This window comes from Psammomys obesus, unplaced genomic scaffold (genome assembly GCF_907164565.1).
Source record: "Psammomys obesus unplaced genomic scaffold, mPsaObe1.curated_primary_1811, whole genome shotgun sequence".
In the NCBI taxonomy this organism is placed as follows: Eukaryota; Metazoa; Chordata; class Mammalia; order Rodentia; family Muridae; genus Psammomys; species Psammomys obesus.
In genome coordinates, this window is record NW_026593286.1 from 23,012,473 (window position 1) to 23,037,945 (window position 25,473).

Consider the following 25,473-nt stretch of genomic DNA (forward strand, 5'->3'; position numbering starts at 1 on the left):
TAGCTCTATGAAACAAATTAATTGGATTTTTTGCAAAAAAGGGAATTATGTTAGAGTAAAAGGCAAATGAAAATTTCAGATGAAACATTTCTTCTAATATAATTTTTATGTTGTCACATGACAATGAAGCATCTATAAAGCACAATCATCAGATTTAAAACAACACAATAGCTATAGATTCCAGCAGCTGCCATTATCAGAGGTAGTCACTATCCTGAATTCTAACACCTAAGACAGTTTGTCTTGTGTTTCCATCTTATTTTATTCAGTCTTAATTTATATTCTTCTATGCATCTGGCTACTTTCACTAAATATTTTATGTATGAGATTCATCTATGGGACCAAATCCATTCATAGATTCTCCATTCATATGCCTTTAAATGCTTTTAAATTTTAAAATGATCAGATAAGTGATTTGTCATCTTCATAAACTGTTTGTGAATAAGTAAATACTGATGACAAGTTCTCAAGTAAATTATTTATTTAGAGTGTTTTGACTTACACAGCAGTGGCACATTGAAACTTGGGCTTGAACAAACTAGCTGATATAGTTGTCTAAAGCTAACTTAAAACTATGAGAAAAATAAAGAAACTAAGAGAATTGAATGCGAAAAAGCAAGTGGGGATAAGACAGAAATCCGAAGTCCTGCTTTGTCTTCCAAGATCCATCTTGGATTCTTGCCTTGCTCACAACATAGTCTTTCTTCTTTCAGACATTGAGTGGGTCACTGAACTATCATTTTGAAGAATGATTTTGCATTTATTTCGATGATTATATTTATTATTCTAACATTAGAATTTCACATTGTGGTTAAAGAATGTTCTCTTTAATTAATTAATTAACATATTATAATTTATTCACTTTGTATCCCCTCTGCATTTCCCTGTTTCCCCTCAACCTCACCCTTCCTCCCTCTTCTCTCCCTATGACTTTCCCCTAGTCCATTGATAGGGGAGGTCCTCCCCTTTGATCTGGCCCTAGCTTATCAGGCCTCATCAACTCTGCCTGCATCATCTTTCCCTGTGGCCTGGCAAGGCTACACACCCCTCTCCCCCACCAGGGGTCAGTGATCAAAGAACCAGCCACTGAGCTTCTATCAGAGACAGCCATGCTCTCTTTAAAATCAGATTTTCAGGTTTAAAAATCAAGCTCTAACCATTTTTAGATGTGTGACTTTATGGTCCTTAAACTATCCAAGTCTCACTCTTTCATGTGCAAAAGGACATCATTTACGTATTCCTAAACAGTTCTGGGTATTGAGTATTGCCTTAATTATCATTATTTTTATTTAATATAGCAAGGATTCTCCAACCTCAGGAACGTGAAGTTGTGCTTCTCAGGGTAAGGAGAGAAGTCTCTCAAAGTCACCCAGAGAGTATCGATGGATGCTGCTGCCTTCCTGGTGGCATTCTAGAAAGCAGGGGGTCATTTCTATCATTTTTCTCTTGAGATGATGACACAGATGGCATTTGGACATGGGGCTAATATGTAGAGTGACAGATCACTTGTAGTTGTAGAAGCTATTAACTCATGTCATACAACTCAAAATCATAATGTTTCTAACTATAGATTCAACATTTTACAAGTTTAAAGAGAAACAGTTAAAATTTCATTCTTGTACAGTGCCTGGATTCCCAGGAGATAGCCCATAATTTCAGACTAATACAAATAATTATCAGTGTCATCAGTAAACATCCAAGGCTAGAAATGGATAGTAAGTGTGGCTCCTTGCTCCTAAGACAAGGCACCTGCTGCTTACTCCCCAGGCGAAGAGCAGAGCCTCTTGAATGTGAAAGTGTGGTTTCAAATGTGGGTTCTATCATAAATTTGTTCTCCATGAAATTGGATGATAAGGTGAAATTAGTTTGAGGATTAAATGAGACAGCACAACACATAGATGCATCTTGGAGTGGACAGTCACCTCCTGCAGATGTAGCTGTGACTGAAATATTGACATCCTCTTGGAAAAAAAAATATAGTATATGGTACCCTATTTGTATTTTATATATAAACAGGACATTTTATAAGTTTGTGACTACAGAATCAACAAATTGAAATTTCTCAGGTTGAAAGAACTACTTAGGGCCTTGATTTCAGTAAGTGGTTGGTAACCGGTAGCTGATTATTTCTCATATAAAACTCTAGATGCCTTTACTGTTTTCTTCTTAAATTTAAAACAATGCAACTATATTTTTCAATTACATGACCTGTGAGAATTAACTGACCACTCAGGGGATTACTAGTGCAATACATTGGAATGTTCTTAAAATGTTATATTTGATTCTTTTGAGTATTTTGATTTAAATTCGATGAAAACCTAAGGTAATCAAGAGTCCCCTCAGCTGCACCCCTATAGGGAGGTGATCAAAGAGCGTGTCACTGAGTTCATGTCCCCTTATTAGGGAACCCACGTGGAGACTGAGTCTATGGGCTACATCTGAGCCCCGGTCTTAGGTCCTCAGAGGAAGACAATGCAACCAGTCCTGATGAGGCTAGGGTCAAATAGAAAGGGAGGAAGACCTCACCTATCAGTGGACGAGAGGAGGGACGTGGGGGAGAAGAAAGAGGAAGGATAGGATTGTGAGGAGATGATTGGGGGAGATGAGGGAAGGGGACACAGCCAGTATTCAAATTGAATAAATTGTAATAAATGATAAAAAAAAAAAATAGTCTCCTCAGGTCCCACATATCCATACTGCGATGAATGTGCATTTGGAAAATAGATAGCTATCATTAAGATCTGAGGACTTTTTCATCTTAAAATTCTGTGATAGTTTTATAAATATCTGTCTTGGCTGAATAAAGCAAATATTTCCTAATGGGAAAACCAGAAATAGGACAATGGGAAGGGAATGTTTTAAGCTTCATAATCCACCTTTTAACTGGGAGGTTATTCAAATGCTTAACTTTCTTTTAGTCACAGAAAATTACATTGAACATGTCAATGTGACTGCTTCAAAATATATAGAGTAAGCACTCCCCATGGTCCCATTATGCTCTGTTCTGTTCCCTAAACCAGCAGGAAATGGGAATTGAAGATCCAAGTGAACTCAGGTGAAATGTTTCCAATCTTGATCGACTTTCATTTTCTAAGCAGCATTATGTTTTTTTCTTCCCAAACCTGCAATTTGTGAATTGGTTTTCCACACTCCACTTACATTACAGGCCATTCCTGGAATCTTCTTCCAAGAAGATTGGTGGGATAGGATGGAAAGAATTTAAGACTGTCTTTTTATCATAGAATGTCCTAATTATAAAGAAAATAAAATCAGCAATCTTTTATTCTCTCTCTCCTCTCATTTTCTAACCCAACTAATAATTTAAGACTACAGTTAATTTGACTAACATTATTTGAAAATCCCCCATTTTTATAATTTTGATTTCCGACCAAGGCCACCATGGACAATTATGTTTGTCAAGATTTTTTTTTATTTTTATTTTGTGTGTGTGAAATTTGTCTCCTATAGCACACTGGCTACTTTTGAATAGATTCCTTCCTGATACAAAAATGTTGGATTTTAGTCTACTTTGGATTCTTTGTCAAATATATGAAGATCTTAAAAATTCTTCTCTCATATTCCTCAAGTGCATGAATTTGTTAATCACAATTAGAATTAACTGTATCCATGGAGCATTTCTGCAAGTTCTTTAGCAAAGGAAAATGTAAACTAACTAAAAATTCATTTTACTTTGTTAATAGAAAACATTAAACATAGATGTAAAAATCATACTAGATCATCAATCTCTGCAATCTTATCTGGATTTTGGCTTTTTGTTCTTATTCATTTACCTTATATACTTCATAATATATAGCACAGCAATCGAACAGTTTCTCTAAGACTGTAATGGACAGCTATTTGAGACATTTCCTATTTTCATGGCCATAGTCAAGCTTTTACTTTATGGTACAGTGGGTTTTGCCCAAGAGGTCACACAACAGTTTATCCTTTGTCAGACTGAGCTATGTGTGATAAATGAAAGAGATGGCCAGGACACCACTCGCAAATGGCACACTGCATCTCTTCGTTTTTTTCCCCCAAGGAAGTGAGTTCAGAATTTATGTCCAGATCACATGATCCAAATCACCCATAAGAGATCACCTTAGATGAGTGGCAGGTATATTATGATCCCCAAGTCCAATAAATAAAAGTGTATAGCCTTTTTATTTCAAGTCCATCCTCATCCCATTGCATTATGTAGATTACGTTTTTCTTTTGAAAGAAATAAGTGCAAGAGAGGCATTGGAACACTTGCTTAGCAGGTGATTCATGCCACACTTCCCAAAACCTGTGAAATGTCAAAATGATCTGAGAATTTGCAAGGATTCCCCAAGTCTCTCTGCTCCCTTGTGAACCATCGCTCAGGTAGCTGAAGAGGCTACTTTAAACGAAATAATTTAAAATGCTAGAGTGGTTTTCACATCAATATTAAAATGTTCGTAGCACAGAACCAAAACAATCCATAAACTAGAAACATTGCTGCATTCAGATTAGCAAGCATAAAAATCTGACCAAACTATTCCATATTCATGACTGCAAGTCAACAACAGCTCTCTAGGCCATTGGCTTCGGGATTAAGGTAGAAAGTCAAAAGATATTATTAATTTGATAACATGTTTAGTATGATAGTAAGGATCAAAAATGAAATGAGTAGAGGGAAGCATTCAAAATATTCAACTTTCACTCAGCCTAGAGTATTTTTCTATCATAGATAAATGGTCATATTTTATACACATTTATTTCTGACTCAGAAAGAACTGTTTCGTAGTATTCAAATATCTTTTTTTATTTTTCATTTTTATTAATTACAGTTTATTCACTTTGTATCCCAGTAGCTCCCTTTCATATTCCCTCCCAATTGCACCCTCCCTCCCTCTTCTTGTCCTATGCCCCTCCCCCAGTCCAATGATAGAGGAGGTCCTCCTTTCCTTCCATCTGATCTTAGTCTATCAGGTCTCATCAGGACTGGCTTCCTTGTCTTCTTCTGTGGACTGGTAAGGCTGTTCCCCTCTCAGGTGGAAGTGATCAAAGAGCCAGCCCATGAGTTCATGTCAGAAATGGTACCTGTTCCTATTATAGGGGAACCCTCTTGGACACTGAGCTGCCATGGGCTACTTCTGTGTAGGGGTTCTAAGTTATCTCCATGCATAGGCCTTGTTCGGGGTATCAGTCTCAGAAAAGACCCCTGTGCCCAGATTTTTTGCTGTTCAAGAAGGAGGACCCTGGTAAGGTGCTTAATCTTCATTCAGAAAGGCAAACAAGGTGGACATCAGAAGAGGGAGAAAACAGGGAACAGGACAGGAACCTATCACAGAGGGCCTCTGAAAGACTCTACCCAGCAGGGTATCAAAACATATGTTGAGATTCATAGCCAACCATTTTTCAGAGTGTAGGGAATCTCATGAAAGAAGGGGGAGATAGAAAGACCTGGAGGGGACAGGAGATCCACAAGGAGAGCATCAGAAACAAAAAGTCTGGGGGGGGGGGATTCAAATATCTTAAGCTTCAGCTGTTACTGATGATCTGCTCTCAATTACAGAGAGCAAAGGCAAAGGAGTGGAAAATCTTCCTTAAGTCCTGACTCTAAAAGGCAACCACGCTCATTTCAATAGAACTATCATGCTATTCAGGACTTCTCATGAATTACGCTTGAGAATAATCAGTTTGTTAACACCTTCAGTATTTTCTCTAACTTTTAATTTATAACAATTACTATTCCAAGTTACTCAATGTAAAGTTTCACCAAGTAAACAACAACAACAAACAATCTGCTATATGGCAATGCTTTGATAGCATGTAACAGAAGTAGAAAATAATATATATGACAAAATAATGAAGATGATTCTTAATAAAGAAACTTTACCTTTTTAGAAGACTAAGCTTATCTATGTGACAAGTGAGCATTACTATGTATAAAAGAGTATATGTAAAGTTCTCCATCAAACAAACCTGGCCCAAAGTCAAGGGTCACACAACAGTTACTAATAAACTAGTGACTACTGAGGCAAGTCTTTCTTATCATTGTCCAGGTAAAATTAATTGGAGTTAAATTAGTATTTATCTAAAATGATTATAAGCCATATCTTTAAAGCATATCTTTGATTTTTGTACCCTATTCTAGTCTTCACTTCTTTCATGCAGGTTTATTATGTATGTAGAATTATTTCAAATCTCTAGAGAAAATAAGCAAAATAATTGTGTAACAGCAAATATAATAAAGTAACTTTTTCTAGTGTTATGACATTGGTGAATTAGCCTGTTTACTGTCATAATGTGTTTTCTAGGGCTGTTTTTAAATTTGAAATACCACAGAACAGGATTATGTATTTGATGACGAAAATAGCAATGGTTAGACAAGTAGGACTTTGTAATTAGGTAGACTAAAGGAGTACTTAATTAACTGTAAGACTTCTGCTCCTGGGCACATTCTCACCAGCTCGGAAGCTTACTGTACAATTCTGAACGCAAAGGGGCCAGCAGGCATGTCCTGGATGTTTCCAATCCTTAAGGGGTCACCAAGCTGAAACCTATGTTCTCAGCTGGAACTTACAGTCGCCTTCCAAACCCACTTAGGTTCTTTTAGACCTGAGTTCTTTGAAGTTTTGTGACTCATAGCCTATTTTCTTGGAGATAAAATGACTAAGCTATTTCTGAGATGTGTTCCTCCAACTACAAATTAATTATTATGGGACAGGACCGTTTCAGTTTTACAAATATACTCATAGCCAGAGTGAAAGCTAACTATCCAAAACAGTAAAGACTGTGCTCAGCTTTGTTGTGTAGAATTCCAAATCATACACCCTTATCTTAGTTTTATTGTCTTCCTACCTGGAGGAATGTGAAAGTAGTGATATTTCATCAGTACTTTCCAAATAAGTTCCTTTCACATCAACACGTGTGTTAGTATTTGGTTGCCCAAGTGGCAGAAGGTATATATTGTGCCAGAGTCTGCAGTTCTGGACATCATCTTCTACTTCTGTCTGTGTCCTGTATCTACAATCACGAATCAAACTTTATTTCCTTGAGCCATCTTGTGATAATTCCTAGAACTGAGGCTGCTTCTGTCCCTTGAAGACTCTGTAGGTTAGGTGAAAAGCTCCATCCAGGATGAAGTTGCTGAACAGTCCTTCAATGACCAGTATCTGAAATTGTGGCCAAAGAGCTCTGGTCATAAGTTTCTAATCTTTGCATTAATTTGGCAGATGGGTGGGTCTTCCTTATGATTGCCAGTGACCTGCATTGTCCCACAGAGTAGCCCATTGCCGCATGTGCTCAGTGAGTACTTGCAACTTCCAAAGTAATTAAAAGCGATAGAGAAGCTCTGTGGTTCCTGACGCAACCAAGTTCTAAGAAAGTTCTCTGAAAAGGGGGTTGTGAAAGGAGCATTAGTAATTTAGCCAGGCTACATATTAATTTTTGATACATGGTGTTAATTAAAATATTTAAGTTGTTTAAATTGTGACATATAGGTATTGAATTCTGCTGCTCTACACCAATCCTCATGAAACCATAATTTAATCCTTATTCTGGATTATGGTTTACCCACAATAAGAAAAGCAGATGACAAGCTTTTTCACAGAAAGGTTTATTTCATCAGCTGCAATAGGTTACAGATGGGATGAGTCAAACAGATGCAAGAGAAACACCTGTCTTCCTAGACCCATTAAGTTTACTTATATGTTTGTCTCTGAACCAACTCTAATGAACTTTTACAAAATTAACATATGATAACTTGGACCTGCATTTATAAGCCCCAGCTTATCTGATTTGAAAATAGAAAATAACTCAGAATTGGGATTACATTGTATTTATCTTCATAAAATTATACTTTATTCTCAATATTGATAATGAAACATTATTCAATTTAGGTATCCCATAGATGGCCAATAATTAAATAGGACTATTTCTTACGTGTAGGTCAAAGTTTCTATTTTTGTGCCTACTTCATAATAATAGAAGAATCAGAGTTATTCATTCATATAACGTAGACATGCATTGTTCTAAGCCCTAAGAAAATATTTTCCATATTTCCTATTTAACTAAGAGAATCTAATTAACTGAAACCCCCTCTGTGATACGGTTACATAAAACCATGTCTAGATATTAGCGTAAAGTGCTCTCCTCATGTGTTTTTTTCTTATTACCTCAGCATGTTCCCTAACTAATCATTCTTTTATAAACATACAATTATTTTTGCACATAATGTATGTAAGCAGGAGCTAATTAACAGTGAGCAGTTTGATTTACCAGTGAAATTTTATTCTCGGCTACCATCCACTCTTAAACATAAAGTGGTTTAATTTCGTGGTAACTCAGTACTAAAGAACGAATGATAAGGAATGGGATGTGTACCTTTTATAGACTCTGAACGCTTGTAGTCATTGTAATTTTTATGACATTCTGTTCTGCTGCTCAGAATAATGGATTCCATATGCTTGAGTCATTTATAGAATAATGATTATAAATACTTTCAGCAGAGTAAAAATAAAACAACAAAAATCTTTTACAATACAAAGTTTACTTTTGAGTAAACAAATCTTCTTATTTCAGTCTTCAGATTATATATGTAATAAAAGGTTTCATACTCCAACCAAGGACTATTCATGGAGACAACCTAGAACCCCTGCACAGATGTATCCCATGGCAGTTCAGTGTCCACATGGGTTACATAGTAATGGGAAGAGGGACTGCCTCTGACATAATCTGATTGGCCTGCTCTTTGATCACCTCCCCCTGAGGGGGGAGCAGCCTTACCAGGCCATGGTAGAGGACAATGCAGTCACTTTTGATGAGAACTGATAGACTAAGATCAGAAAGGAGAGGAGAACCTCCCCTATCAGTGGACTTGGGGAGGGAGGGTGGGATCGGAAGGGGAGGAGGGAGGGGCTTATGGGGGGATACAAAATGAATAAAGTGTAATTAATAAAAAAGAAAGGTTTCACTACTGCCATTACCATTTTATAATTAAGGGAGTAGGGTAATAAAAACAATTTTCAAAATTTTCACCTGGCTAGTAGTTGTAGAATAGGAATTCAGATGTCAAACTAAAGGAACACACTTCTTCCTCTCTCCCAAACTGCTTCTCATGTAAGTGCTGCAATGTAAAGAGGGTGACAATGCATTTTATAGCCTTTTTAAGTTCACTTTTTGTCTCTCAGTCTCAATATTGCCTTACTATTATCTATAACATATATTCTGGAACTCATTAGAGGCTATGAAATATGAGTTATATTAAAATATAAGTAACAGTCAATCACGTTTTGCATATGAAAAGTGAACCATAAGCCTTCCTATCATATAAGGAGGAAAACAAGCAAACAAAAATACCGTAAAGTAAAAACGAAGAGAAAAAGAGTGACAACGGCAGAAAAAAGCATTCAAGAATGACATTCTGGAAGCAGAATAAAAATATATATTTATGGAAGGATGGAGAGTGAGACAAATTTTAATGCCTTGAAAGCAGATGTTAGCCATTTTATTTGGGATTTTGATATTTTTAAAAATTAAAAAAATTAAAAATAGGGTTTTTTTGTCTTTTTTAAGTGATAGAGTTAAAACTAAGTATGTTGTGGAGACAAGACACAAATAGAGCTGGGTAGTGGTGGCACACGCCTTTAATCCCAGCAATTGGGGGCAGAAATCTGAGGATCTCTGTGAGTTTGAGGCCAGCCTTGTCTACAGAGCAAGTTCCAGGACAGCCATGGTTACACAGAGAAATCTTGTCTCACAAAAAACAAACAAACAAACAAACAAAAAAAAACAGAAAAATAAAACAAACAAACACAAAAACACCACAAATGAAGATGAAGATCATCTTGGATTTAGAAAAACACTCAACATGTTTGCTCTACAAGAAACAAGACACAAGGAGTGTGTGTGTGTGTGTGTGTGTGTGTGTGTGTATGTGTGTGCAAATGAGTGTGTGAAAGTATGTGTGTGTGAGAGAGTGTTTAAATTGGAGAACACAATAAATAGAATATGAAGACTGATAGGAATTATTAGGAGGAAAGAATTTTTTCTTTGGTTTTGTTTTTTGAGACAGGGTTTCTCTGTGTAGCCCTGGCTGTCCTGGACTCGCTTTGTACACCAGACTGGCCTTGAACTCACAGAGATCCACCTGCCTCTGCCTCCAAGAGTCCTGGGATTACAGGTGTGGGTCCCACTGTGCCCAGCTTGGAAATTATTATTTCGAGAGAGAGAAAACAAACTCAGATGAAACCTTTCTTAGACAACTGATGGGGAGGAATGCTCATTTCAAAGTAGGGAATTTGGCTGCAGAGGTTAGGGACCATTCATTCACTTTAAGTCCAAGAACTGCACAGAGCTAAAGATGCAGGAAAGTTAATGATGATCCTGACAAAGAGACATGATTTCATCTTGTATTGATTATTAGCTAAGTTGAACACTTTAGAGCAGAATGGAAGAAATTGGTACATAAATTCAAAGAAAAATACATTGAACTTATCCAGAAAGGCATACTACTCTAAAATCACAATTGTATCTTATGCTGGTAGGTATGTTCGAGTGATTTACTCACAAATGAAAATTATTCTGGTTAATTATTTTGTTTTTTTTTAGCCAGGTTTTGATTGCTTTATTATACACCTGGGTATTTTGAAAGTTTGGTTTACCTATGTTTGAAGTTTGCCAGGTGAATATGTAAGCAAGGCGAAAGGAGTCATGAGTGTATAATAGATAGTGATGTCGTGAATGAAATCAAAGGGTCATTGAAAATTGAGAAATGGGGGTAGAGTTGATTTGTAAGGGAGAAAGAAAACAAATAAAATCATTATGTTGTTAATAGAGAAAATGTAAGAGCAGAGAATGTGCTAAAGTCAAGCACGATAAATCAACATTCCACAGGCAGCACTGATTATTTAGTGGGATATAATTATTTAGTGTTATTAGTACATTAGATAGGCGCAATGAGAATGAATAAGCAGGAACCTACAAGCATGGAATGTGGATGGATAGAGAGAAGTAAGGAAATTCAACCAAAATTCACAACGTAAAACTGCCAGGTTCAGTTCTCAGCTGGATTAGAAGACTTAAGAAGGAAAATGTAAATAATTAATTCTGGTTTTCTGCCTTACAAAACTTAATGGGTGGAGTAGCATTCACCAAGATACTTTCTGAGCTTAGTGTGGAATTTTAAACATGCAGTTACTTTGACACCTTCAGAAGATGTTAAGTGGAAAACATAATGAAATGATCCAACATGTTTCCATAGGTAGACATAAAAACAGAAGTGAGTAAGAAATATAGAAATAAAAAGAACCAATTGTTTATATCTTCTGAGAAATTTGAATGTGAAGGAAAAGAGAAAAGTGGCCCTAGAGAAGAGAGAAAGCATTAGGAAAAAGGCATCTGAAGATGTATGAAATTTAAAGGTGCTTTGGAAGATCTCAGAGAAGCAAAAGTTTGGCAGCATAAAACAGAATGAACACTGAGCATTGCGAGCATCTATATAAAAAAAAGCCACACATTAAGACGTTAAGCAAATGAGGAAGCGCTGGCTATGTAGATGAAAAGATGCCCACATTCACTGTTTCTTCAGGAGAAAATAAAGGTAAGGAAGTGCCTGTAGGCACACAGATCGTATAGACAACTCCTCGGGGTTTCGTTTGTAACGCTTCATCCTCTGACTCATGCTCTGTCTGCAGCCATCTCACCGGAAAAAAAAGGGGATACTTTTGAGGGAATGTATTATCTGGAGGAATTATCTGGGAAACTAAATTCAAATATAAACTGTGCTTATTTTGTATTTAAATCAATCTGACATTAATTTACAAATTATCAGTAATTTGAAATATGTATTCCCAACATGCATCCAACTTGAAGGTCATCTATTTGATTTTTCTTAAAGAAGATAACACCTTGCACTTTCACTGGCTCTGAACTCATTAAATTAGAAGCCTCTTCAACATATAATCAGGATCTGTCAGCACCCTGTATGTATTCAGAGAAATTAGCAGATTCTGATACCTGCCATGTTAATTGCAAGACGCTAACATATACCAATTACTATAAATTGCACCACCACCTGAACATCAGCAACTGCGTGATCGCACAAGTGCAGAATATTAAAAAAAAAAATCAGTAAATTGGAAGGGATTTTTCTTAATTTTTAAATTTTCACATATAATAAATTATAGCATGGAATCTCTCATAGATAAAATTTACTCAAATTTTGATTGCACAGACATAATTAAATTTATACTCTAACAATAGTGCTTGTCTTAACACTTTTTCTACATAACTCTTTCAGAAAATTGAAGCAAATCAAGGTGGATTTCATCTTCATGGTGATTAAAGGCCCTTGTCATGTTTTTATCCTTGTGTTTCAAAACATAAATTCTTGTCTTCAATGTAATTCTAAATGATACTGAAAACTACAGGAGTAATGAATGCTCAGTACGTTGTGGATATGCCAGTATCCACCTAGGATCTAAGACTTTGCTCACATTAATTATACACTAAAGCCCATGTATAGTAGAAAGCTATGGTGGTTTATACATTTGGGAGTATACTTTACGCATACACACTTGACTTCTTACTTTATTCACATAACTTTATACTGCTCTTAAACTTTCATATCAATAGTTATAACCTAGAACTGCTGCTCAGATGTAGCCCATGGCAGCTCAGTATCCAAGTGGGTTCCCTAGTAAGGGGAAAAGGGACTGTCTTGGACATGAACTCAGTGGCTGGCTCTTTGATCATCTCTTCCTGATGGTGAAGCAGCCTTACCAGTCCACAGAGGAAGACAATGCAGCCAGTCCTGATGAGACCTGATAGACTAGGATCAGGTGGAAGGGAGGAGGACTTGGAGAGGGTCAGGTCAAAGGAGGGGATTGCTTGGGAGGGCAGTTTTTTCTCATTCTCTGTGTGTGTGTGTGTCTCTCTCTCCCACTTCGTCATCTCTCCCTCCTTTCCTGTCTCTCTTCTCTCATCTTTTCCTCTCTAGTCTATATCTCTTCCTCTCTCCTTTTAAATTATTATATTATCATTGTGCTAACATTACTTGATAATTAAAACTACACAATTTTTTTTTCAAGACATGTCCATGGCACACCACCTAAAAGTTAGACTTTTGTTCTTTAGATTTTTTTGTTTGGGGTTAATTTCAAATATCTAAGTCTGAATACACTTAGTGGTCCTAAAATGTACTCAAGAAACCTTGTTGATGCTCTAACAAATAACAGCACAGAGATGAAGTTAGAGCTCATCCACTTCTGTCTTTTGCTTTCATTTCTGTTATCATTAAAAGACTAAAATTCTCCATAGCCTTAAATGCCGCCAATAAGTACAGATGATCCACCAGCCCAGATAATGTTCCAGATGGAAGCATAAAGTAATCCAATCTTTTTTAAAAATCAGAAGAAAGTATGGAGATGTGTATCACTTATGAAATGTGAAAGAAAATGCTCACTTTACTCCATATTACATTTAGATTATTTCCTTAATGGCCATTTACTAAACAAAGATTTCAAACATCCTCTTCTGTATGCCCATAAGCAATCCATACATTTACAAAGAGCTGAATGTTAACGCTACACATAATTTCAATAATAGAAAAATAATAGAGAAAGAACAGATTGAAAAATTAATATTCTAGCTAGGAAGAGGATGTTTCATGGAGATGTCGAGTTTTCTTTCATAGTAATGATTTCTTTTCCATGTAAATGAAATGGTTTCAGGCAAAATGTGAAGTTGTCTTGATATTATATTATTGCAGTGCTGTTTGAATTAGTTTAGGTTCGACTTTCTTTTTTCCTTTCACATTATCTGGAGGCTGTGAATCTGCATTAAGAGCATCTGGGAAATAACGGCATCTTCTAAGCATTATTTTTTAAAAAAAGTTTCCCCTTAATTAGGAATGTGTTCTAATTAGGGGGTGGATGTTTGTATATGTTAAGGAGTGTTGTATTACTCAGCATTGTTATTAAACACTTCAAGATGTGTTTTGTGAAGCTAGTCATAATAAACCTCCCCTAAAAATATAAAGAGTAATTTATTCTATGGTGAAAATGATATTTAAAGTTGGGTACAATGACCAAAACCATTTGTGAGAGAAGGTTTTTTTGTCTCCGTTCCAAGCCCTCTGTGGGAGGTTTGTAAATAGAGTAGACAGAAACAGCCTCACCCTCTCATTTCCTCCTTGAGTTACTACCAGTCTACTGTGGGCCTAGAACATAGAAAAAAATGGATATTCATATTTTGCCAAGTTAGATAATTTGATTAATTTGAATAAAATGTTAAATATTTGTCAAAGCATTAATTCAGTAGTTTACAAGTGTAATTATTACTTCTCTACTCCTTTTAAAAAGATGTATTTTTCCTAATTCTATGATGTTTGCCTGTGTGATGTTTGTGTACAATAAACATTTCTGGTGCCTTTAGAGGCTAGAAGAGGGCAAATAACTAGGAAAAAATGGATGAAAATGGCTAAGAAAATAGAGGACCTTCTAAAGTATGGATGTGATGGAGTGCAATACTATTTAGAGAGAAAGAGAGAGATGATGATGACAACATACATCAAACCTTCCCATAGATTGATAAGGGCATATTTCAGGGACGAAGCTGCTTGATTTGACGTAAAGGTGCATTTATAGCCTCAATCAGAGCAGAAATATTGGAAATATTGTCTAAAATTGTGATCAGAATTTTCTCAAGAAGTAACAGGATGGAAGTAAAGTGAACAAATCAAGTCATATTAGTTCAAAGAAAATGCAGAGTCCAGTTTCCTATTTCCATAATTGTTCCAAATACTTCAGTTATACTAAGGGAAAGAGTTGAGTTTTCATAAATAGAGCATCAGTTAAACTATAACCTTGATTCATTTATTAAATATTTCTCTGAACCATTTTAGATGCTATTTCTATGAGGCGTAGCGATTCCTAATAAAAAAGAAAAATATGGTCCCTAATCTCATGAAACTTAGAATGATATGGAAATAAGAGAAAATTCAAGAATAAATTTAATTAATTAACTAATTAATTAAATACCTAAAATAAGTTTGGTTTATGACTATATACAAATATAGATAAGGTCTAAAGAGAGCATTCTTGTAACTATAATGCAAAACAGTGATTATTAGATCATAAAGCTGACAATAAAATGATAGTCAATCATTGAAATGTTCCCCCACTGTATCAGATACCTAAGATGTTCTTATAGCAATTACTAAATTATCATGAAAATTGAAGTGATCTTTTACAAAATTTTAATATTTTACTTTCTCAGTTGTTATTTAAACACTAAACTAAATTCTCCCAATCATGGATGGCCTTACCGCCTCAAAATATGCAAGAACATCCTTGAGGAAAGAGCAGAAACACCTGCATCTGGAATGAAATTATCTTTAACTCTTTCTAAGAGGGGAATTGACTAATTAGGTTAACACAGCTTCGGTCTTGAATTCAAAACAAATGTATGGAACCAGTCAGGGTGGTGCATGCCTCCAGTTCTAGCACCTGCCAGACGGAGGCCCAGAAATCTTGGTGATTTCTAGAACATTCTGATCTACGTAGCAAGTTAAAGGACACCTAAGGCTAAGTAGTGAAATGCTTCATCAAAAATGGAATTAATTAATGTCTAAAATTGATAAAAGCATACACAAAAGTCTGTAAACAGAAAAAAAACTGATAAGTATATTTATATAGTTTGGAACCTCAGATCCATAGGTTTAGAAAAAAAAAAAAAAAAGAAAAACCTTCTTCCTCTGATTAATTTCTGCATGTCAGTGATAACCAGCCTGAGACTTAATCCAGCTTGGAATTTCAGCCATCTTTGGCTGTCTCTCTTTTTGTTGAGTATATATTTCTTTCTATTCTGCCTTGCTTTGATACCTTGGGACATAGACAATGTACCCCTAGAATATAATCAGTCATTATATTTAATATATTATTTAAATATATAATTTAAATATAATGTTTAAATTATAATACATAAAAGATTGAGTAAAGGAAAATTACTATTATTTATAGTTTATTCACTCTATAGTATCACACTTGTAGCTCCTCCTGGTCCCATCCTCCCTCCCTCATCCTCTCCAATCCCTCTTCCCTAGTCCACTGATATAGAACATCCTCTTCTCTACTGTCTGATCCTAGCCTATCAGGTCCCATCAGGACTGCCTGGATCCTCTTCCTCTGTGGGCTGGCTAGCTCGCCCACCAGGGAGAAGGGATCAAGGACATGTAACCTTTTACCACAATCCTTTATAGAGCCATGTCTACCACTTGCACTGTTGGAGAACTAAGAAATTCTTTAGCATTTTGAACAATATTGACAGGCATTGTGGCTAAAGTTGCAAAGAACTATAGACTCCGTTTTTACTCTTTGTCATATTTCTTCAGATGATTTTTCCCATTTGGTGAGAAGATAATAGGATACAGTAAAAGTGAATGCTAAAGATGTTTTACAATTAAATGTTTATAATGTCTGGGTTTTGTAACTAGAGCCATTCCTATGTAGACATAATCTAGGTAATGGAATATAAAATAATAGAAACTCTATCAATGTTGACATTTATGGTAATTTTTATAGGGTTAAACTGTGATGAAATAAGTCTAAGCATGAAATATTCACCTGGTTGCCTTAAAGAACCTCCTTTCTTGTCGAGTTCCCTTTCAATGCTGTGAATATTCATAGGTTAAAAATATATAGATTTGTCATATAATCTCATGTTATTGTCCTTAGCCATGAAATTATTTGCATCAAATCCAAACATGCAAATTTATATTTCTCAAATAGTTTGACAAATAAATACATATTCACAAAGATATGAATATTGCCTGTCAGAAAAAGGAAATAACTACCATGAAACTATTGGGAAATTTTCTCAGAAACTGAATCTTAGAACTATAAGGACATGTTATATTACATATAGGCTCAATATTAAAGTCATTGCTAGAACACTTTTGTGACACTTTTACTGAATAAAATATGACATTTACATATTGAAAAATGAAAATTCAGTGGTGTGAAGACAAAGCGAAAAACATTCAAACTTGCACCGTAAGAGAGAGGCTGTGCTTTTGCTTAAGTACTGCTTCATATTTTAAATGTACTCAAGAAATTTTGATCAGTAATCAAAGGACGGAGACATGATGTAAAACCTACATTTTGTCAAGTACAAACTGTCACTGTCAACTGAAGTCAGCCTTGTAGTCTGACCCAGATCATTTTCATTTGCTCGAAAAGAAAAATGTGTCATTTTTATAGAGCAGGTGGAATTCTAGGTCAGAATAAGCATAATTCGAGAGCGAGAAAATGCTGTCTTAATGTAGCTCTCCCAGCCTGAGGCAGTAACCCTTAAAGTGCCTCTGGGGGATATCAATGTCTCTTTCTTAGTGATTCAAGGTCTCTTGTTTCAAATATGAACTATGGTAGTAAAGATTGAACAAAGTAGCGATACAGTAGACACTGTGCTGTATTACCCACTTTCCTCATTTTACTGTGACATGTTACCTCACAGAATTGAATTTAAGCAAGGAAGGATTTATTTCAGCTTATAGTTTTGGAGTATTGGCCATATGTTGGGAAAGGCGTAAAGAGAATATCTCACAACTGTATTTATCAAAAAACAGAGAAAGGAAGACTCTGGTGTTCTTCTGGCTTTCTTTTTCCTTTTAATTCAGTCTAGGACCCCTACCATAGATGCTGTGGAACACATTTAAAGAAAAGCTCCCTCCCTCTCTTAATTCTTTCTGGAAACATCTAATAGACACTCCAGTAGCTGGAGTTAACCATCACACTGAATGCATCTGTCTTTTTTAAAAAAGTACACTTTTCTTAATTTACAGTCCTGATGAGACCTGATAGTCTAGAGTCAGATAGTAGGGGAGGAGGACCTCCCCTATCAGTGTACTAGGGGAGGGACATAGTGGGGAAAGAGTGAGGGAGGGTGGGATTGGAGGGGGATGAGGGAAGGGGGTATATCCAGGATGCAAAGTGAATAAATTGTAATAGTAATAATAAAGAAATAATCCCTTCTGTGGCCTACTCCCTCATCCCCTCCCAATCTCACCCTTCTCCCCCATGCCTTTCCCCTAGTCCACTGATAGAAGAGGTCCTCTTCCCCTTCTGTTTGAACCTCGCCTATCAGGTCTCATAAGGACTGGTTGCATTGTCTTCCTCTGTGGCGTGGTGTCAGAGAGCCTGTCACTGAGTTCATGCCAGAGAAAGTCACTCTGCCCCTTACTAAGGACCCCACTTGGAGACTGAGTCTATGGGCTATATCTATGCGGGGTTTTAGGTCCTCTCCATGCATAGTCTTTGGTTGGGTATCAGTCTCTTCAGGGCAGCCAGAGCTCAGGTTTTTTTGTTTGTTTGTTTGTTTTGTTTTGGCTCTGTTGGTCTCCTTTCGGAGTTCCTGTCCCCTCCAGGTCTTTCTATCTCCCCCTTCTTTCATAAGATTCCCTGCACTTTGCCCAAAGTTTGGTTATGGGTCTCTGCCTCTGATTTGATTCCTCAATCAGTAGTCTTTCAGAAGTCCTTTGTGGTCGGCTCCTATCCTGCTCCCTGTCTTCTCCCGATTTCAATGTCTATCACATTTGTCCTTCTGAATCAGGATTGAGCATCTTCCCTGGGGTCTTCCTTGTTGTTTAGCTTCTTTAGGAGTATAGATTTTAGTTTATCCTATATTATATGGATAATATCCACTAATGAGTGAGTTTATACCATGTGTGTTTTTCTGCTTCTGGGTTACCTCACTCAAGATGATCCTTTCTAGTTCCCATCATTTTCCTGCAAAGTTAATATTTTTCTTGTTTTTAATGGTTAAATAGTATTCCATTATGTAAGTCTACCACAACTTCTGTATCCATTTCTCTGCTCTGTTGAGGGACATATAGATCATTTCCAGCTTCTGGCAATTATGAATAAAGCTGCTACAGACAGTGTCCTTGTTGAGCACTTGATCATATTTTGGATATATGCCTAGGAGTGGTATAACTGGATCTTGAGGTAGCACTATTCCCAATTTTCTGAGAGAGTGCCAGATTGATTTCCAAAGTGTTTGTACAAGTGTACACTCCTACCATCATTTGTTGTCAATTGAGTTTTTGATCTTAGCTATTCTGACAGGTGTAAGGTAAAACCTCAGGGTTGTTTTGATTTGCATCTCACTGATGAATAAGGATGTTGAACATTTTTAAGTATTTCTCTGCCATTCACTCTTCCTCTTTTGAGAATTCTCTGTTTAGCTCTGTACCCCATTTTTTAATTGGATTACTTGGTTTGTTGGTGTTTAAGTTCTTTATATATTCTGGATATTAGCCCATAAGGAGAAACTTTTAATTAGGAAATTCACACTTGAGATTTAAGATGAAAAATCTATAATGTGTCAAAATTTCTTTAATTTAAAGGTGATGCTTAAGAGCCAATTAATATTTGAGTTATTCCCAACTGCACTTTTCTTCCCTCCTCTTCTTCTAGAACGGGCGGGAAAGAATCAACCAGTTCCATTTTCTCCAAATTCCTCCTCCATTTTTCTTTTAAAAAAGAGCAGGCCTCCAATGGATATCAATCAGCCATGGCGTATTAAGTTGCAGTAAGGCTAGACATCTCCTCTCATATTAAGGCTAGACGAAACAACTCAGGAGAGGAAAGGATCCCAAAAGCAATCAACAGAGTCATAGACAGCCTCTGCTCCCACTGTGAGGAGTCTCAAAGGAAGACCAAGTTACACAACGATAGATAACATACCTGCAGACGACCTAGGTCAGTCCCATGCAGCTCCCTGGTTGGTGGTTCAGTCTCTGCGACCCTCATGAGCCCAGGTTAGGTGATTCAATGGCTTTTCATTTGGAGTCTTTGACCCCTCTGGCTCCTACATTCCTTCCTCACCTTCTTCTATAGGATTTCCCAAGCTCCATCTAACATTTGGTTGTGAGTCTCTGCATCTGTTCCCATCAGTTTCTGGGGGAAGCCGCTCTGATGACACCAATATATGAGTATAGCAGAATATCATTAGGAATCATTTCATTGGATCTATCTATCTATCTATCTATCTATCTATCTATCTATCTATCTATCTATTTACTTTGCCTGTCTATTTACTTTGGCTCTACCCAGTTCTCTAGGCTATCCAGCTTCTGGGTCCTCATCCTTCAGACAGTGTCCAGGGGTGGGTTACTTCTCATGGCATGGGTCCCAAGCTGGACCAATCGTTATTTGGCCATTTCCACAATTTCTACTCTACCTTTACCCCAGCACATCCTGTAGACAGGTCAAAGATTTTGTGGCTGGGTCGGTGTCTCAGTTCCTCTGCTGGAAGTGTTGCCGGGTTACAGGAGATGGCCACTTCAGGCTCCATATCCCCCATTGCTAGGAGTCTTACTTCAAAGATTCCTGAGGGTTTCCATTGCACTAAGTTTCTGTCTTATCCCAGGGGTGCAGAAAGACAGTCTTTACAGTCTCATTGCATTTGACTGTTTGTGATTGGATAATTGTCCATGACACTGCATGCCTTATAATACCCAAGAGAATCTGTTGGCTCTTAAATCCAGTGATAGCATGATGATGGGGGGAAAAAACTCACAGACATGAAAAACTTAACAACATAATGTAGTTACACTATTGTGTTATAATTGAGAATTCGAAATTTTGAAACCTGTGTTTCTATAGAAGACATAAACCTTGTGGAGTTTATCAGGCTATACAGTTTTTTTAAATCTCCTTAAAATGCATCAGGACACATCTTTTCACTTTTAATCTTTAATGCCTGTAAATAAACAGCGAAGCAGTTACAGTCTGATAAAAGAAATTCTGAAGAATTGTTTCCTAATTAATTAGTTTAACTTCTAAATTATTTAGTTAATCTTCTAAAAGCAGAAGTCCCTGCCACCAATTTCAAACTACAGCATCAATGAATATTAAAATACTGTGTGTTGTTTGTTTTTTTCTAAATTGGAGTGTGGTTTATTCAAAAATGAGAAAAACATCCTATATTATAAATTTTATTAAAATTTTATTTGTTGTTCAACTTGTTTGGACTTTAAAATATCTCATGGATTTATCACGGTTTGTGCTGATAGTTTTGTCAATTAGAAAAAACAAAAAACAAACAAACAAACAAAAAAACCAAAAACACAAGCACTTTTCACTTTTGAAGAGTAGCTTTTCATTAATATTAAATGCTAGAGGTATAACAAATTATAAATACTTGACTTTTAGTCATAGGGCATACTAACTTTGCTATATATTTTAATGATTTGATGCCATAAAATAAAAAGATAAAACAGGAAAATAATATGGATGTTTATATAAAGTTTTATAAATCTTCTAACATATTTCCTTATATATGAGAGATACTTGATTCAGATATGATATTGGACAATAATGATATTTAAAATGCAAGTAGCTTAGTTTAGGGAGATACTGCTTTCTATAAGGTAATTACATTCAAAGCAATAAATATTCTTCATTTTTTCTGTACTTCTAAATAAAATTATTAAAATTAAACCATAGGATTTTAAGTAAACTACCAAAATTCGTTTGTGGTTCAGAATTCTTGTGATAGCTTCATGAGTAGCAGAGTGAACTTGCATTTCATTATACTATTTCCAAATCACAGCATAAGTTAAGCTATCAATTGATTGCTTCCTTTTACACCGAGTTTGAACTTGGCACCTGTATTACTCTTTTATACACTTGAGATTGCCAGTCATTTTTAATGGACACCCCAAAACAAATCAAAACTACTGTTCCAGATAAGGAATTGCAGAATAATTGCAGCTCTCTTACGGTTTGACCCTCTTGATCTCAACAGTGTCTTATCTGAGCTACTTAGAGATGCATCAGACACTCAGGAAGAAATCTCTTGGTGTCAGCTTGTCTTGCAATAGTAATAGATCCTATAGAGAGATGTAGGAATTTAAATAAGTGATTCAGCCAGTTCTATTCTGTTTTGAAAGGACCTCATAAAGAGTAAAGATTAGTCATGGATGGTGGTTCACAACTATAATCCCAGCCCTCAAGATGCTAAGGCAAGGGAATCATAAGTTCCAAACCACTTCCTAGGCTACATAGTGAGATCTTGTCTTAAAAACAAAAACAATATTGTTAGGTCATTACTCTTTGGATAAACAAATGCCTCTATTGCTTATGCACAAATTACTGGGAGTTATTAACATTGGCAGGGAGGTAACCCAGAAGCAGAAAAACATACATGGTATATATACTCATTCATAAGTGGAAATTAGCCATATAATGTAGGACAAATATACTAAAATCTATACTCCTAAAGAAGCTAAACAACAAGGAAGATCCCAGGCAAGATGTTCAATCTTCATTCAGAAGGACAAATGCAATAGACATTGAAATCGGGAGAAGACAGGGAACAGGAAAGGAGCTCAGCACAGACAGCCTCTGAAAGACCTTACTGATGGGGTTATCAAAGCAGAGGCCAAGACTCACAGCCAAACTTTGGGCAGAGTGCAAGGAATCTTATAAAAGAAGGGGGAGATAAAAAGACCTTGAGGGGATAGGAGGTCCAAAAGGAGACCAACAGAGCCCTGCAGAGGCTGATACTCCAACCAAGGACCATGCATGGAGAGGATATAAAAACCCTGCTCAGATGTAGCCCATAGACTCAGTCTCCAAGTGGGGTCCTTAGCAAGGGGAACAGGAGCTGTCTCTGGCATGAACTCAGTGACAGGTTCTCCGATTATCTCCCCCTAGGAGCTGCAGCCTTGCCATACCACAGGGGAAGACTATGCAGCTAGTCCTGATGGGACCTGATAGACTAGGGTCGAATAGAAGGGGTGGAGGACCTCCCTATCATTGGACTAAGGAGGCCATAGGGGGAGAAGAGGGAGGAAGGGTAGGATTGGGAGGAGACAAGGAAGGGGGCCACAGCCAGAATACAAATTGAATAAATTGTAATAAATGATAATAATAAAAATATATTAACATAAAAAGATTGGCAGTGGTGAGATATATGTAAAAAGGATTGTGTTTATTAGTTGCCATATACATAGATAGAAAGATTAGATATAGATAGATATATCGATATAGATACTGATACAAATATAGATATAGCAAATATAGATATAGATTCAGCCCCTGTGAAATGTTCAACCAAACATTACTGTGTGGCTTTCAGTGTAGGAATTGTAGTCCTTCCTTTCTCAGGCTTTTTGTTGTTGCTCCTCTAATATTTTTGCCTGATGGTGAGATGAGAAAACAGTGAAGAAACACATATCAAGGAAAGGGACTGTTGTGTGAAAATATGAAAAGGAAACACCATTTAGAAAAACAGAAAATACATCCCGCTGAGTCTGTGTGTCTCACTTGGACTAGCAGGGCCTGACTGTTATTGTGTACTGTAATAAGATGACAGGAAAAGGGTCTGTGCTGCTCTGTGCAAAGACATCCTCCCTAAAATGCAGTCAACAAACAAAAAATGATTCCTGCATTATTTAACGTGTACAACGACAATGTAGAAGTCCTTCATAATGAGTATATGAAGCAGTAGAGTAGAAAAGTATGTGTTGGTTTAAGATTTCAAGACATTTCCTAAAATATGTATTTAACTGACATGTTAAAATATGTTGCTGGGCATACAAAAACACATCGAAATGATAAGTTTGTGTCTCTGCTGTAGTTTAATTTTCTCAGTAGAGACTTTTATACCTTTAGGAAATTGCACTTAGGAAAATCTAGTTGAATTATAGTTACATTTCAGCATGGCTTGAGCTGTCAAGAAGCAACCTTTAGGATGGACAACTTTTTAAAGTTTTCTGCAGTTTCATATGACAGTAGAGCAGTCATAATCGTCCAAAGACATGATTATTTGTGGAAGTAGTTACACAGCTTTTTTTTTTTCATGAGGGCTTTAGACTTTCAGGGCCTGATTTATGACATCTACTATTGTTATTTCTTGTCTGTCTTTAAGCTAAAGTTTATTTTTGCAAGCATAAGAAATTCTTTTAGAGAATATATCTGTATGGAATAGGTTCTTGGGAAAGAAGGGCTATGTAATATAAAATGATCTGTTACAGAAGGCAAGGGAATAAAGGAAATCATTCTTTGGCATCTATTATGGCTTTTTAGTCAAATATTTTTTCGGCAATATCATATTTCTATCTGGGTTATTTGATATGCCATATGAAATTAATGCTTTTCAAAACTCTGACCACCTAACGTTCATAGATATGCTTTATATAAGGAATGAATTTTTCCACTAAGAATTTTTTTTTATTTTAGAAAACAGCAAGAAGTAATAAACTTCAAAGCTCTGTCTTTGCTAAAAGACATTGGAAGAACACTTAAAGAGTGAAAATCTTTAATCTTTTATAAAATCTCTTCTCCACATTGTTTATATGTTTAGATGAAATATTTTTTGTACAGAAAATTTATGAGCATGTGGCACTTAGCCACACTTGAAATTATAAAATGTACACCCCTGTCGGCATCATTCCCACAAATTCTGAACCAGTGTTTTTTCTCCTTCCCATTATTCAACCTGCATCATCCTTATCAGAGTTTCAAAGTGCTGTGATAATAAACAACTCATTACTGATACTCTGGTATTCCAGAGATGTGATGATTTATATATACGCTTTCACTTTAGATAAGAAGTTCTCAAGCATAGGTGATATCAGTAGATCTTTGGCAGCATCTAGGGATACTGTAGCCGAAGAAGGGAATGTTGCTGCTGTTGTCTAGGAGCAGAGACTAGGGATGCTACTGAATACTGAAAATGAACTAACCTCAACAGCGCATTTATAAATAGCCCAAGAGGTCAATAGTGCCACTGTTAAGGTAGCCTTCTTGAAAGACAATTATACTCTGAAAGCAGTTTATTAAAATGTGTCTTCATTTACATTATGAAAAATAGTGAAATAATTATAAATACCCCATTCCACTGTCTTAGCGTGTGTCCTCCATTCCTTATCCAGTTTTCCAATTTGTTTTCACCAAATGGCATGCTACAGTTGGTCCTCTCCAAAGATTAATTGTATGTGCATGGTTTGCTATTAAAAAAACAAAACAAAACAAAACAAAGCCTGCTGTTTACAATGGGAAAGGCTTTATTACAGCCCTGGTGGGTTTTTATTTGCTTTTCTTTGAAATGGCTAGATTCATGAAGTGTGGAAAATGCCTCATACAGCTGCTCTTTCCTCTCCCTCTGCCTTTCCGTCTACACGCTTTATCTTTACTTTCTATTCTGGTTGGCAGAACTCCACTGATTGCAGCAGGAGTCATTGGCGGGCTCTTCATCCTGGTCATCATGGCTTTGACATTTGCAGTTTATGTCAGAAGGAAGAGCATCAAAAAGAAACGAGCCTTGAGGAGATTCCTGGAGACAGAGGTAACATATTCACAATTGTTTTGCATTTGAGGGCTTTCTTTAATTTCTGGATGATATTCTATTTTGTAAAGCAATTGAAATGTGGTTTAACTTATGGTGAGTTTGTATGTTACACTTTTGTACAAAGAATATATTATAAAATATTCTTTT

General features: G+C 36.3%; 1 protein-coding gene across 3 annotated transcripts in view; it reads left to right on the forward strand.

Moving 5' to 3' along the window:
• Erbb4 (erb-b2 receptor tyrosine kinase 4) overlaps positions 1 to 25,473 on the forward strand; it is a 1,095,063-nt gene that overhangs the window by 838,633 nt on the left and 230,957 nt on the right. For all 3 annotated transcript variants that reach the window (XM_055616306.1, XM_055616307.1, XM_055616305.1), the window contains exon 17: positions 25,191 to 25,323. In XM_055616306.1, the coding sequence (XP_055472281.1) occupies positions 25,191 to 25,323 (133 nt within the window). The remainder of the gene's footprint in view (positions 1 to 25,190; positions 25,324 to 25,473) is intronic.